The 13,835-nt window shown below is 50.1% G+C and overlaps 1 protein-coding gene across 1 annotated transcript in view; it reads left to right on the forward strand.

Moving 5' to 3' along the window:
• Positions 1 to 4,372: 4,372 nt before the first annotated feature.
• Positions 4,373 to 13,835, forward strand: part of ADAMTS10 (ADAM metallopeptidase with thrombospondin type 1 motif 10) — a 44,743-nt gene continuing 35,280 nt past the window's right edge. Inside the window, exons 1-2 of the mRNA XM_082010802.1 lie at positions 4,373 to 4,484; positions 10,262 to 10,626. Of these exons, the coding sequence (XP_081866928.1) occupies positions 4,397 to 4,484; positions 10,262 to 10,626 (453 nt within the window). The 5' untranslated portion in view covers positions 4,373 to 4,396. The remainder of the gene's footprint in view (positions 4,485 to 10,261; positions 10,627 to 13,835) is intronic.

Here is a 13,835-nt window from a genome sequence, read left to right on the forward strand (position 1 = left end):
GTGGTCTGGGTATCCCCTTGCTCTGACCCCGATGGCGCTCAACTCCACAGGTCAGGCAGTGACAGGCACATGGTGGTTTTCGGAGCATCCCCTGAGCAGAGCAGCATAGGCTGGAACCGGGACAATCCCCGGAGACCACGCGCAGGAGTTATCCTTCTGCTTTGCGGCAGTATTTGGGAAGTAGATTTCAGCCGAGGGTTTACAGCCAAAACTTGTGGGCCTCCATGAAGGAGCGAAGCAGGTGAGAAGGGGGCTGTTTTTTCAGAAAACACGGTGACTTTAGGATCAGCATCCGCGATCTACAGGCACTGTGAGGTTTGCCATGTGGCCGCAGTGGGCAGCTGTGATAACAGGTAAGAGCCCACTGTGCGGAGCAGGAGGCCCGAGCCGGGCCTGAAGCTGGCCAAGCTGTGGGACGTGGGTATCACAATAACCCTGGCATGGTTAGGAAGTGCTTGTACCCCGTTTTACAGAAGAAAGAAGTAGTAACTGTCAGGGCTGGTGACTTTCATTCGTTCATTAACGCTGTTGCTAATAACACAGCCCAGAAATGCTGTTTGGGGTGAAGCAGTGTGGCCGTGGGGCACTGCTCTCGCTGCTCGCAGGCGCTGCATGTCGGGAAGATGTCGGTGGAAGGGCTAGGGGGGGTTCGCTGCAAGTATTTCCTCCCACTGGGGAAAGCTGGAAGCAGAAATCTGTGTTTGTATTTATTTCTCTCAAAAAAGGGAAAAGGACACCTGAGCTCATAATTTGCAAAAGTTGGATGAGAAACCTGGAACTGCCAGGCCCTGCATCTTTAAAAGCAGTTAAATTCCTCTTCTCTGCACTAGGAGGCACCTTGAACCTTCCTCTTGGCCCCGAGCAGAGCCCATCTGCTTCCTATTACCTTCCCATAAAGCTGCCTCCCCGGCCAAAAAGCCGGGCTTTCAGGGAATTCTGTCTGCAGCCCCGATGTTGAAATTAGTAACAGTTGTCATCTGTTTTTCTTTTTTCTCTTCTCTTTTTGCTTTATTCCGGCTTGAATTTTAAACCCCTTCCCCAGCTCCCTGCTTCTCGCGTGTTTTTGGTGTGGGAAGAGGTGACCTCAAAGCCGCGATCAGCTCCAGCGGCATCGGCCCCCGATCCCCTCATCCCTGCTGCTGCTGCCTCCTCGCGCGGGCGGCCTGGCCAACGGGTTCACGCGGCGAAAGCCACCTTGGCGCGGGGAGCGGGGAGCGTCAGCCGCTCGCGGGGCGCCTGCCAAGGACAACGAATTCCTCGGGAAGGAGCAAATCAGAACCGGCCCAAGTGAGGGAGGCACGAGACCGGGGAGGTCACCCCGTGCCTCCCCGCAGCCCCTCCATTCCGACCCATGAGACCCCTGCGTCCCACCGCGCCCTGTGAGGGCCTGGGCTCCTCGGGCTTGTCCGCGGCTGCCAGTTGCTCTAGCTCAGAAAGCAAAATCTGAAAAGTGAGGTTATGGAAAACTTATATGTATTGAAGCAGCCACAGAGCCCGCGCGCCTCCCACTCTCCTCCTTGTTATGGGTCCTTCTCTTGCAGGAGATGGGCTCGTTGGGGTCTCGGAAGCGAAGTGCCGCTGGGAAGGGGCCATCTTTTCCTTGCTGTGTGTGGGGAGGAATCGAAGCTGTGCCCTTCCCCCAGCCTGGCTTACGGGAATTTTGCAGCTGTAATTCCTGACTTGTGCTGCTCCAAATGTGCTTCCTTCCCCCAGGGTCGGGGCTGCGGGGTCTTGGCGCCTGCAGCTCCCTCCTGGCCCCTGTTCCCGGGGATGCCGAGGAGCTGAGACTGAAGGAGAAGGGCAGAGGGGAGACGAGGGCACCAGTCATGACTGCTGCCGCTTAGGGTCGCGGAGAGGCGGAGGAAGGACAGGAAATAACGACAGCCTTAAGGAAGCGGGTTCAACAGCTGGAAAACAAGAAAAATTAGTAGTGTGAAGCCCAGGAGAAAATATACTTCAGCTGAGTGGCTTTCTGTCCGCAGACCTTGGAGCTGTGACAGGATTTAAAAGCTGGAATCTCGAGCTTTAATAGATGCTGAAAAATGCTGACTTAGGAGAGGGCCGCAGCACGCCCGGCTTTCGTTTTGCCTTCTCCCTTTTCCAGTTCACTTCCTGCAGCCCTGGGGGGAGCAGTCACAGAGTAGCTTACAGGATCCATGGCACTTGGCCCTGGCTCTGCCCTCTCTGTGCCCCCCTGGGGGGGCGACGCTACAGAGGATGCTGTCACCAGGGGGACATGGCCTCATGGACCAACGGTGCTGATCTCAGAGTCCTCATGTTGTGGTGGAAGAGGGAAGAAGAATTCCTACCCAACCCTCTTGCCTGTGCTGCCTCTTCCCTTTACCTGTCATGGGTGAGTGGAACAGCCCGAGACGAGATTTAGACAGTTTTTCCCCCATCAGGCAGTTTATTCTTATGGTTGCTGATGGAGTGCGCAGTCTTCGGGCTGCCATTGTGGGTGTTTTGTCTGAAACCAACCTGGCAAGTGGCATCAGATGTGACTGGGGAGGCCAGCCCGAGGCCTCGCTGATGGTCTTTGGCCAATTTTAACTGTAAATAAACAGTTAAAAATCTTAACATTTCAAATATGGAACTCCAAATTGTGATTTAAAGATGCATGATTAATTCTCCCAACATTTCTGTCTAGTAGGGGAAAATCATTAACTCATTTAGAGTAATTATTGGGGTAGGAATAATCTCTCTGATTTCTTCTTGCACTTCACCTGTGTAGTCTCTGGCCTGTGATGGTGGTTATTCCAAGCCCCCGCAGCACAAATAACATTAATTGCAGGGTAAAGATGGGAAAACAGAAGTAGAAATAAATTGCAGACTCCCCTGAGGACACGAGGTGAAGGGGAGCGTGGCAGACCGAGGAGGAACCGGGCTCTCCTGCCCCGCAGTCCAGCCAGTAGTTAGTCTTTGCTATTTAAAACACAGAAGAGCAGAGTGAGGCAAGGGTTAGCAACCTTATTTTCTTTACGGGGATGAGGACCGGACACATGCCGTGGCTATTGACACCTTTGCAAAGAGCACCATCCTCCCATCTCCAGCCAAGCCTCATCTTCCCAGCAGCTCAGGGGCATCTGTCCTGCCTTTCCCTGCCGTGCTCCAGCACCGTCCACTGCTGTGCAAGTTGTAGCTGCATCAACCAACCTGAAGTCAGATTTCAGTATGTATTTTATCTGTCACCTTCGCAGGAGCGTTTGCGTTTTGCTGTGGGACTGCTCTCGAGCAGAACATCACTGTTCAGATATTTGGGATTCTCCAGGCGGTAGTTAGGTATGTGCCATATTCATTGCGTACGTCATCTAATCGCTGGATAGAAACAAAAACCACAGGCTTTATGCAACTCTCCAGCACTATGTGAGTTTTGTATAATTGCCTCAGACTGAGTGGAAATTATCTGCAAGCCAAAAATCTTTCACTAAAGCAATTAGCAAATCATTTTAAATAACAAATACAATTGGAATCTCATGATCCATTTGTGGATAGAGCTGAGGGTAAGGGTGAGTTCACTGAATAGGTCCTTTGTTTTAAATCACTTTTTTAGGTTTAGCTAATACGGTGTGAGAGCAAGTGCTCTTCTCTCAGTGCAGCGACAGTCACTGAAGTGTATTTTGAAGCCAGGGAAACTGGAGTAGAGAGGATTTCTAGGTTGCTGCCCACTACCATCCTGCTAATGCTTTTATTTTGTGCTCTTCTTTAAGAGATCAGGTAACTGAGACCAGGTCACTCTTCGGTCTGCACTTTCTTGTGGGTGTTGCCAAAGGACAAAGGGTTCCCATTTATTCTGAGCTCTTTTCCTCGAGTCTAAGGTATATACCAGCTCTTTAGTGCTGCTGTCAGAGCAGTGCAGGGGCTGTGCTGGGAGCAGAGTTTGCCCCAGGGAGAGCACCCAGGTGTGGGGCGACCCCACAGCAGGCTTTCCAGTGCTGCAAATCGATGTGGTTAATTGCATTTGCATTCGCTTCCTATCCTTTTGTCCCCTCTTTCTTTCTTTCCATCTCACTCTTCCCTTCTGGAAGATGGGCTTTCCTCATTCACCCGGCATGCCTTTTTCTCCCTCCTGTCCTTCTCCTCCATTCTTTGTTTCCCTGCTACCCATCTCTCCAGTTCACTCATCCCCACCTTCTCCTTTGCAGGGGCGATGCCACCGAGCACCTGCAGTTCGAATTAGCCCATGCTGACCCCACTGCACCGGCCCGGGCACAGCACACGGCAAAGAGACCATCATCAGCCTCGCTGCTTTGGGGAGAGCATGGAGCAGCTGAGGATGCCTGCGGAGGGACCGAGGACTCCTGTCTCTACATAAGCAGTGGCCGAGGGAGAGACATGTTGGGACAGCGCCCTTTCAGCTGGCACAATACTCCCTGTACTGAGACAAGCATCGCTAGCCATGGCAATAGCTTGGAGGCTTCTCATATGGACTGTCATTTTCACTGCGGCTGTGTGCAACTTTCCTGGTTACACATTCCAGTCACAAGGTAGGTATCACTGTGGGGAAGGGAGCTGCATCCACCCGCCTCTGCTGGCAGAAACCCTATTGCTGGCCCCAGGGGAGCTATTAGGGTAATGTTGTGCTGAGGAGTAGGTGGAGACACCTCAAACTCTGCTCTGCTCGATGTACTGCAGCAGAGCTCCTCCTGCTGAATTTGCAGGTGTTTTCCATTGACCTCTGTGGAAAGGATATGTTTTGCTCTCAGATGTTATGCTCCTTGACTTTTTGCAGACTTCGGAGCAGTAGGGTCTGTGTGAGATGAGAGCCACATACAGGCTTAGAAAGTGAAGGAGATGTGGTAGCAGTAGAGGAAGCTCCCCTTCCACTTGGGTGGAGTGATGCATCCTCAGATGAATAGAGGCTTTGTGAAGAGGAGGGCAAGCTGAGCCTGGACAGACACATGCTGCTGGAGGAGCAGTTTTCGCTTGTACACACGTTTCTGTAAGTGCTACCATTAGTAAATGCTCAGACCTGCTCAGGTGTGAGCACTTTGTACCTGTCTTGTATGTCTGTGTTTCTAATGGTCTTGTATTTAAATACAGCGCCACAGATGCAAGTGATTGCAAAGAAAGCAAAATGTGGGTCTCTATGTACATAGATTTGTGCCTTTGTACATGATTTTATTCCAGGTTAGGAGTGAGGGACTGGAAATGAGGTGGGCTGCCTTGTACCCAGCCTAGAGTACAAATACAGCATGGGCAGGTAACACGGGGTAGTTAAATTGCTTAATACTAATTTGCTTTTGTGACCATTTCTTATGAAATGGCAATATGAACACTCCCATCAGGCATCAGAGGTAAGAAGAAAGAGTTCTGATGTTAGACAATTGTCTGTGCGAACCTCGGCAGCGTGCTTATGCAGCCATGATCCTGAAATACCATGTGTGCCCAGATTAATTGCAGCAGGGCCAAAGCTGGCGATGTACCCGGGCTGTTGAGTAGTGCAGTGCCATCGGACTGTAGTTATGGTGGCCGTGGGTTGTCTTACGAAGCAGAACTGGAAAGAGGAACAAAGGCGACCGAAAGCCATGTGCCATCCTGGGTCTGAGCATCATCTCCTTGCTAAACGTGGGGCACTGCTGTACTGCAGCTTGCGCTGGGTGAAAGGAGAGGCAGTCAGGCTCAGAACTGCGTGCTGTGCAGGCACTGTGCAAACGTGTAAGGTCACACAGGCGGATTTTCTTGAATCTGAAACAAACATGGTTTCTGGTCCTTTTCGCCAAAGCCTCTGGCAATGTCTGGGGTGACTGTTCTGGGCCTCCCGCGTCCATCAGTTCACACCTCCCTCCATCTGCGGCACCGCGTTCACGGCGGAGCAACGCTCTGATGAGGACTTCACTGCCAGATCACCTCCATCCTGACTCACAGCAGCTCATATCCTCCCTCGCTCATGAGTCCCCGCACAATTTGCTAATATACCTCGATCTAAAGCCAGGGCTCACCGAAATTACAGTTAATGCATTTGTGCTCTCTAGATGCTGCCTTCCCCTGAACAGGCCTGGGGGATGAGTCTCAGCCCGTGCTGTTGCTGGGAGCATGGTGCTGTGGGAGCACCAAACCAGGGACTGAAGCGTGTGCCTCACCAGTCCCTGTCCAGCCCCAAGGGTCAGGCTGCCCCATGGGTCCCTCTTGCTGTCAGAGTGCTTTTTTAAGCTCCCTGCATCCAGAATGGTTGGCATCAGGCTGTTGATATAACTCAACGCTTCTCTTCACCACGCTGCTGAGATAGTAAGTACATAATCCTCACAACACCCTTTCAAGAGGGTGAAATGCTGTTATCTCCTCTTAGCAGTTGGAGGCATGGAGAATAAAGGCCAATGTTTTCAACAAGCCACTGATTTTGACCAAGTGACTTGCTCCACTTAGCAGTGGAGCAGGATTCATGTGCCCTGTGTGCACAACTCAGATCAGTGTATTTGTTTTATGCAGGAAAAAGATTAAGGTATCATAGTCATAAGCTGTAATTATCTTTGTGGGAAATAGCAGCCCAGTGCTGAAGGCCAATTCAAGCCAGCAGAGATGTAACGAGATTCAGATGTAACGTGTACACTCAGGCTGCAGTTTTTAACGGTGCAGGGACCAGCAGCTGAAACAATTGACCAAGGATTCAGCACACACTCATCACTGCTGAATGGTTTTTAATCGAAAGAAAATTTTCTGCTAGCACCTTAGTTTAACTATAGTGATAGATCAGATACTCCCTGTTTTATAGAACGTTACATGAGGCTGATCTCGCTGCTCCTGGCTCACAGGTAAACCAATAGACCCTTGGAGGACGTAGTGAGACTTCCACAATGCCAGGTCAGCCTGGAGCCATGGGTTTCCATAGCATTTTCCGCAGCCATCTTTTAGGAATCATGTCTGGGCTGCAGCTGGGGCTCCTCTTTGCTCTGGTGACAAGACCAGAGCAAACATCTGCTTCCTTTTGATCCTTTAAGCATCTCTGTAATCAGAGAGGCAATGGTGAGCATACAAGGAGGGAAAAAAATCATCCCTCCTCCGCTTTCACCTTCCCTCTCTTCTTCATGTTGTTCAGCTTACCCCTCTGTCTCCCCTGTGCCCTGTCCCTTCCTCTGCTGTCCCTGCTCCTGCAGGTGTGTGCTCCCTTTCCACCAAAAATGGGGCAACGAGGTACCTCTCCCCACACCCCATCCCTCCTGCTTCCCAGCTTTCTCCCTTACCCTCTCCGGGGGGGTTTGTGGTCCTTCAGGGGTGCCCAGTGTCCTGCATAGCCATGGGCAGGTTTTCCTGGAGAAAGGCTTTTTATAGCACCTCTTCTGAAGCAGTTTGACAGCTCTCTGGAAACACCAGGCTGCTTATCACCAATGCAAGCCCTTCTGATACAGTGGGTGCAGCACTGCACATTTAAGGGCAAGATCTATTAATACAGCGTGAAGTGGCTGAGAGGTCAGAGGGCACATGATGGCTTTTCTGGAAGGAAGGGAGGAAGCGCCAGACAGTGCTGTTCTTGCTGTTGGTAGCTCCTAGTATGGTCTGTAATATGGGGAGCATGACCAAGGCAGGGTGAGCAAATGAGGGAACTGGGGAACGTCTGTGATGTTGGGTGGAGTACACAAGGTTAGGGAGAATCACAGAATCATTAAGGTTGGGAAAGACCTTTTAGATCAAGTCCAACCATCAACCTAACACCACCACGCCCACTAAACCATGTCCCCAAGTGCCACATCTGCACATTTTTTGAACACTTCCGGTGATGGTGCCTCCACCACCTCCCTGGGCAGCCTGTTCCAATGTTTCACCACTTAGTAAAGAAATCTTTCCTAATATCCAATCTAAACCTCCCCTGGTGCAACTTGAGGCCATTTCCTGTCATCCTATCGCTAGTTACCTGGGAGAAGAGACCAACATTCACCTCACTACAGCCCCCTTTCAGGTAGTTGTAGGGAGCGATAAGGTGTCCCCTCAGCCTCCTCTTCTCCAGACAGAACAGCCCCAGCTCCCTCAGCCCTCTTAAGACTTGTTCTCCAGACCCCTCACCAGCTTTGTTGTCCTCTTTTAAGTAAAAGTAAGTAGAAGAGAGTAAAAAAAGAGTAAAAAGAGTTTTTTTAAAAAAAAAAAGTAAAAGAGATCTTAATCTAACCTTTTACATTTTTAGAGGAGAGGAAGGAACCAGCTGTAACACTGCATGAAGACACTGCCTTCTTCCTTGTGTTGAAATTCTCCATTATTTTTTCTGTTTGTGGCATCTCTACCCTAAAGCATCACTTCCTAAAACATTGATGTGATGCAGGGCAGTGCTCTTAAGTCTTTCTTCCTGCGCCTTAGTTTCCAGAGTGCCATTCCTGAGGGGACGCGTGGTAACCAGCACTACACCAAAAGCAGGTTCTCACACACAACCTCACCCCCAGGCTCTGGACACATTTTTTCCTCCTGGACCGTACCTTCCAGGTCAGGATCAGAAACTGCAGCCCAGGGTCCCAGGCCCTTTCAAGCTGCTGTGTGCACAAACCTCTTTCCGATTCACTATTTTGTAAGCCCACGTGGACTGCAGAGGGGGAAAAAGAAAAACAAGACACTTCCAATAGCAAATTTTTCCAAGCCTGAGGTCATTGCTTAAGTACAAATAATCACTCTTGTTTGCCCGGCTGCATCACACGCAAGGCAGTGTGATATAGGAGAAGCTGGAGCACAGGAAGTTAAAAAACTAATAATTATTTCTGGCTTGTCGAGATAAGGGAGAAGTGCCAGAAGTGCTTATGGTTTGGAAGGATGGGAGCTAACCCCTAAACCCAGCTGGTGGGAAGGACTGTCCCATTACCGGTGGCCAAGGAAACCACTCTGTCAGGCTCCCATACTGGAAAACACACTAGAAGAAAAGGAAACTTTCCAGTTGCTGCCATGTGGTAAGAGTGTAATTTGGAGTCCAAATTTATGATGGCTGAGAAGGCTTTGAAGATGGGTGCTGTGGAGTCAGGCAAAATGCAGCCACCCTGGAGCAGCCTGGCCTCTCCTGTTTGTTTAGGAAACAACTACAGATAGAATGCAGAAAGCACAGTAGTAATCTTCCAGAGTGAAAAGAGGGCAAATCCTCTCCTACTCCATTAGCAAACCTCCAGCCACGAGAGATTCAGAAGAACACACTGTGATGGGGGGCAGCTGACCAGTGCATGAGTTTCTTACATCTTCTGCTGAAGCGTCTGATACTGAGGGCTGTCAGAGAGAACTAGACCTCCGGTTAGATCCAACCTGGTGGTGCCTGTGACATTTTGCTTGGAAAATGAGAAATTTCTGTCGCTGCAGAGTGCCAATTTCTTTGACAGATGGAAGTGTTGCATTACCATGTGAATGCAGGCAGACGTTTTGGACAGTGACCTTGTCAGAGCACATTTCCTAAGTGGTATGAGACAAGCTCAAAAACTCCAGTGCCCCAAAAGAAGGTGCTAAGCCAGGCTGATATGATAAAGAGCACCAAGCTGGTGAGCTGGGAAGGCAGGATGGTGTCATAGACAGAGACCTGGCTGGGGATTTGGGATGTCTGACTTCTTTTCTTGCTGCCTTTTCAGCACAGCTGGGGAATTCTGGTTACCCTCTTTCTTATTTTGTTTGCAAGATTGGCATTGCAAGGACATTGTCTTTGTGCCCCTTAGGAGGGTGCCCAGTACCTAATGCACTAATGCAGCTGTGATCAGGGAGACTGGTATGGTGCTGTTTATTACACGGGTTATCAAAGCAGTGTTAGGTGGTCCACATGGCAGCTGGAGTTCTGAAGAACTCCACAGTTCCTGAGCAAGACTGTCTTCTCCCGAGACATTGTCGCCCCAAGGCTCGTTCTGGCTCATTTTGAAGAGACCTTATTGTTAGCTTTGTTACTGAAAGGATCCCAGTTAAAATAACCCTCCAAACCACAGAGTATGACTCTGCACAGCCTGGAGTCCCTTTGTCCAGTGGAGATGCAGAGATAGGGGATAGTCCAGGTCTAGAGCCAGAATTTGGGTGTCCTGAATGGCCCCTTGGGCCAGTCTCTTTCTCTCCATCACCTGCAGAGGAAGAAGATTACGCTCCGTAGACTCAAGGCCTGTTGATACCCCAAGGCTCTGTAGGCTGAAGGCCTTTTGGAATACCCCAAGGATCCCGCAGCCTGGACAGAGCAGACCCTCTGTGTCAGGACCCTGTCCCTCCACCTTGTGCTGACTGCAGCTCAGTTGTGCTCAGGCGCAGCCAGCTCTGCGCTGAAGTCACTGGGTGTTTTACTCTGACTCTCTTTGCAGAATGTCATTCCCCCTGTGTTTGCTTTCCCCCCCAGAGGAGTTCCTCTCCAGCCTCGATCACTATGAAATTGCATTCCCCATCCAAGTGGACCAAAACGGGGACTTCCTCACCTTTGACGTGAGAAGCCAGCTGAAGCAACGTCCTCGGCGCAGTCTGGGCTCCTTGCCCTACGAGCCATCGGAGCAGCAGGTTTTCTACAAAGTCTCTGCCCACCGAACCCAGTTCCTCCTCAACCTGACACTGCACTCCAACCTGCTGGCTGAGCACTTCACTGTCGAATACTGGAAGCGAGATGGCGTGGACTGGCAACATGATTTCCACGAAGACTGCCACTATGCAGGCCACTTGCAGGATCAGTACCTGAACTCAAAGGTCGCCATCAGCAACTGCAATGGACTGGTGAGTCTCTGTATTTTTCCCAGCCAAGGGCAATACTAATAACTAGAGCTGACCATAAAGCAGAGCTGATTGCAGCCTTTTTGATCTTTGCTGTAGAAGTACAACCCGGTTGGAGTCCCAGCAGGTGGGTCCATGGTGGTGGGGAAGGAATGGGGTTGGTGTCAAGCTAGAATAGTGCACACTGGCATCAAAAGTCAGCTGAAGGTGAAGGCCACATCCCTTCATTACATCCATAGGCATTCCTGATCCGTGTTTGGCTTGTAGTTTAGTTTCTACCAAAGTCAGTGGGTATTTTTCCATTGATTTTAATAGGAATAAGATAATCTAGGCTCTAGACCATTATTCTGTCCCTCACGGAACTCTCCCTTCCACTTCCAGCAGCAACAGCAAAAGATGTTTCTCATGTGCTAGTGATGAAGAAGTGCAGGAGGGCAGGAATTTCACAGCACAACTGGGAATGTCAAAAATGCATTCAGATCCTTACAACCGCAGATACATTCCTGGGGTTCCCAGTCATTTCTATCCAGATTTCAGGGCTAAAAATGTGACTTCTGGGAGAAAAACTGAAATAATCAATTTTTTAATATGAAAAAGAGAACATCAAGAGGGGACAAGATGGCATTCCTCAAAAACAGCAAGGCTGCAAAGAGGGTGGGAATGATTGGTTTTGTGTATCCTAACAGCTAGGGCTAGACATCATGGTTTTAAATATCAGCAAGAAAGCTTAATGGTAGACATTAGTGGTAAGGATAGCTGAGCTCTGGATTAGATTGCTTGGAGAGTACGTGGCCCCTACATCATTGGAGATCTTTAAGAATAGGCCAGACAAATGCCTCTCAAAAATACTCCAGGTATGATTCATTAGCTCTTCCAGCACTGGGAATAGACTAAGGACTTCCATCCTTATTTTTCTGTGATTTTCTGATATTTCTGGCTCACAAAGCACATTTCATGACCTGCCAGATGGAGGGATGGAGCAAACATATCCGCTTAACGAATCCCAAGGATGATGGCTCGCTTGAAGGGGTAACATGTAGAAGACGACTCTGTAGGCCAGATTCATATTTATGCTACAGCCCCACCTCTTAGCAGTATTCTGGCAGTGTGGAAGAGCTTCCAAATGGGAATGAATTCACATTTGATTTATTGCTAAATTACACTGCCAGAACAGTGCTGTGGGTTATTAACAGAAATGAGAATCTGACTCATTTATATCATAGAGTCTAATGTTTCTATCTCACAGCCAAAAATCAGAGCTGCATAAACTCGTGGTTCCCTAGTTAGCCCTTTGTTTTGATATGGGAACTCTGCTGAAGTCCTAGATAGTTTACTGGTGTTCACAAAAGCACTGAAGAGTGAGCTGGACAGTGCTGGCTCAGAAGGGATCTGGCATTAGCCCACCTTCTCACTTCAGGGGGCATCAAGTCCAAGGCAAGCCATGGCCTGGCAGCACTTGGACCGGGATAATTTAGTCCACAGGCTGTGTTTAGCTCTGGAGAGATACCAGGGGCTGTCTGGAGGAAAATGCAGCCAGGCACAAAGAGGGACAGAGGGTCATCGAACAACCTCTCCTTTTCCTGAACTCTGTCCTTCTGCCCTCAGGAGCTATGGACATCAGCAAGGCGGGGGAAGGGGTTAGTGAGGATGATACGGTCAGGAATTTGGACAAGAGGAATCTGGCGTCTTTTTAGCTGGCAGAGTGGGGGCTGTACTTGCCACCGGAGAAGACCTGTTGCAGAGCTCTGGTCGATCCGTAACTGCTGATCCACTTGTGCCATCCCTCAGCTGCAGCACGCTCCCCTCCAGGCAGGCAGCAGTCTGCTTTGGAGGGACAGGTAGGGACAAAAGAGTGTGTCCAGTTGCTGAGGTCTCAAGGTTCAGGTTCATGCTGACACATGCTGGGCGGGGGACTACACACAGTGACTCACATTTGCGCAGACCTGACTCGCTAATGATACAGAGGGGGGTGTTTGTTTTGTTGCAGAATGGGTGCAAGCAGGGACCGGGTGCTGATTACGGGGTGAGCTGTGCGCAAGGTGGAAGGAAAGGGATGATGGGTGTCCACAGAAGCATCCAAAACAAAGCGGTGAAAATGGGTAACAAGCCCCAAGCCATCCTCCTGTCCTCAAACTCCCGCATTCCTAAGCAATTTCTGTGTCTGCATGGTGTACTGCTGTAAACAGCTTTGTTTTCAAACACCCACAACGAAACTCGTACTTTACATCACCCCAGCTTTGGACTGCCAATATCTGGGCACATTCCCATCGATTCACCTTCCTGGTCACATGTACTGTCACCCCGGCCTGAGTGCAGGCAGGCAGTGTGGCTCACCCCATGCATCTCCCATGGAGGGCGGGCACGCCGTGCTGCACTTCAGGCTAAGCAGGGGGAAGGTCACCCAGGCTTAAGTTGTCAGCAGCAAAGGGCAAAATGGTCCGTTTTCCAAAACAGTGGAGCCATGGCAGGTGGAGCCTGCAGGGAGCGGCCCAGGCAGCTTTGTCTCAGCCTGGCCAGAGGCTGAAATCCCTGTCTTAAGCAAAGACAGCAATTTCATCCACTGCATGAGTTCCTAAGGAGCCATGTCCTACCATCAAAAAAACCACAGTGAGGACAAAACAACTTTAGGAGAGAAATGACACTGTCTTATCTCTTGTCAGAGTTCATCAAAGGACAGTTTAAAGGCCAGGTTTTCAACCCTGTGTGTCTGTGCTGAAATTGTGCTTTCACCTGAAAAGCCCTCCTGAAGTCAGCATGAACATTAAATGCTTGGAGCAAGGCAGATGGTCCCGCTGCTGAGGCTAACATCGAGCTGCTCATGTGCATGTACGAGGAGGTGGAAGAGCTGAATTGCAGTATGTGGCTCTGCTTTTCTTAAGTGTGGTTATAATCTAATAGCATAAACCATCCTTGCTCTGCAGATGACCTGGATGAATCATAGGCAGGATATCCAGTTTAGCTCCCCCACAAACCACAGGGATCTCCCTAAGGGCTTCTCGTCACCCCTTTTCAACAGGCTTGTGTCACGTCCAGCGCCCAGACCTTAGAGCTTGGTCTTTGGGGTCAGCGATGGGGCAGTTTTCAGACTCGTGTGACAGCCGAGCGTCGTTGCCAAAGGATGCCAGGCAGGCGGTGGAGCCTCCTGCCTCTTGCACTGTGCACAGGCTCTGGGTTTAAGAACGGCCCTTTTCTAGCGGTACGTGGTTTTTCGG

The sequence above is a fragment of the Phaethon aethereus genome, assembly GCF_964289735.1.
Source record: "Phaethon aethereus genome assembly, chromosome: 26".
Taxonomy (NCBI): Eukaryota; Metazoa; Chordata; class Aves; order Phaethontiformes; family Phaethontidae; genus Phaethon; species Phaethon aethereus.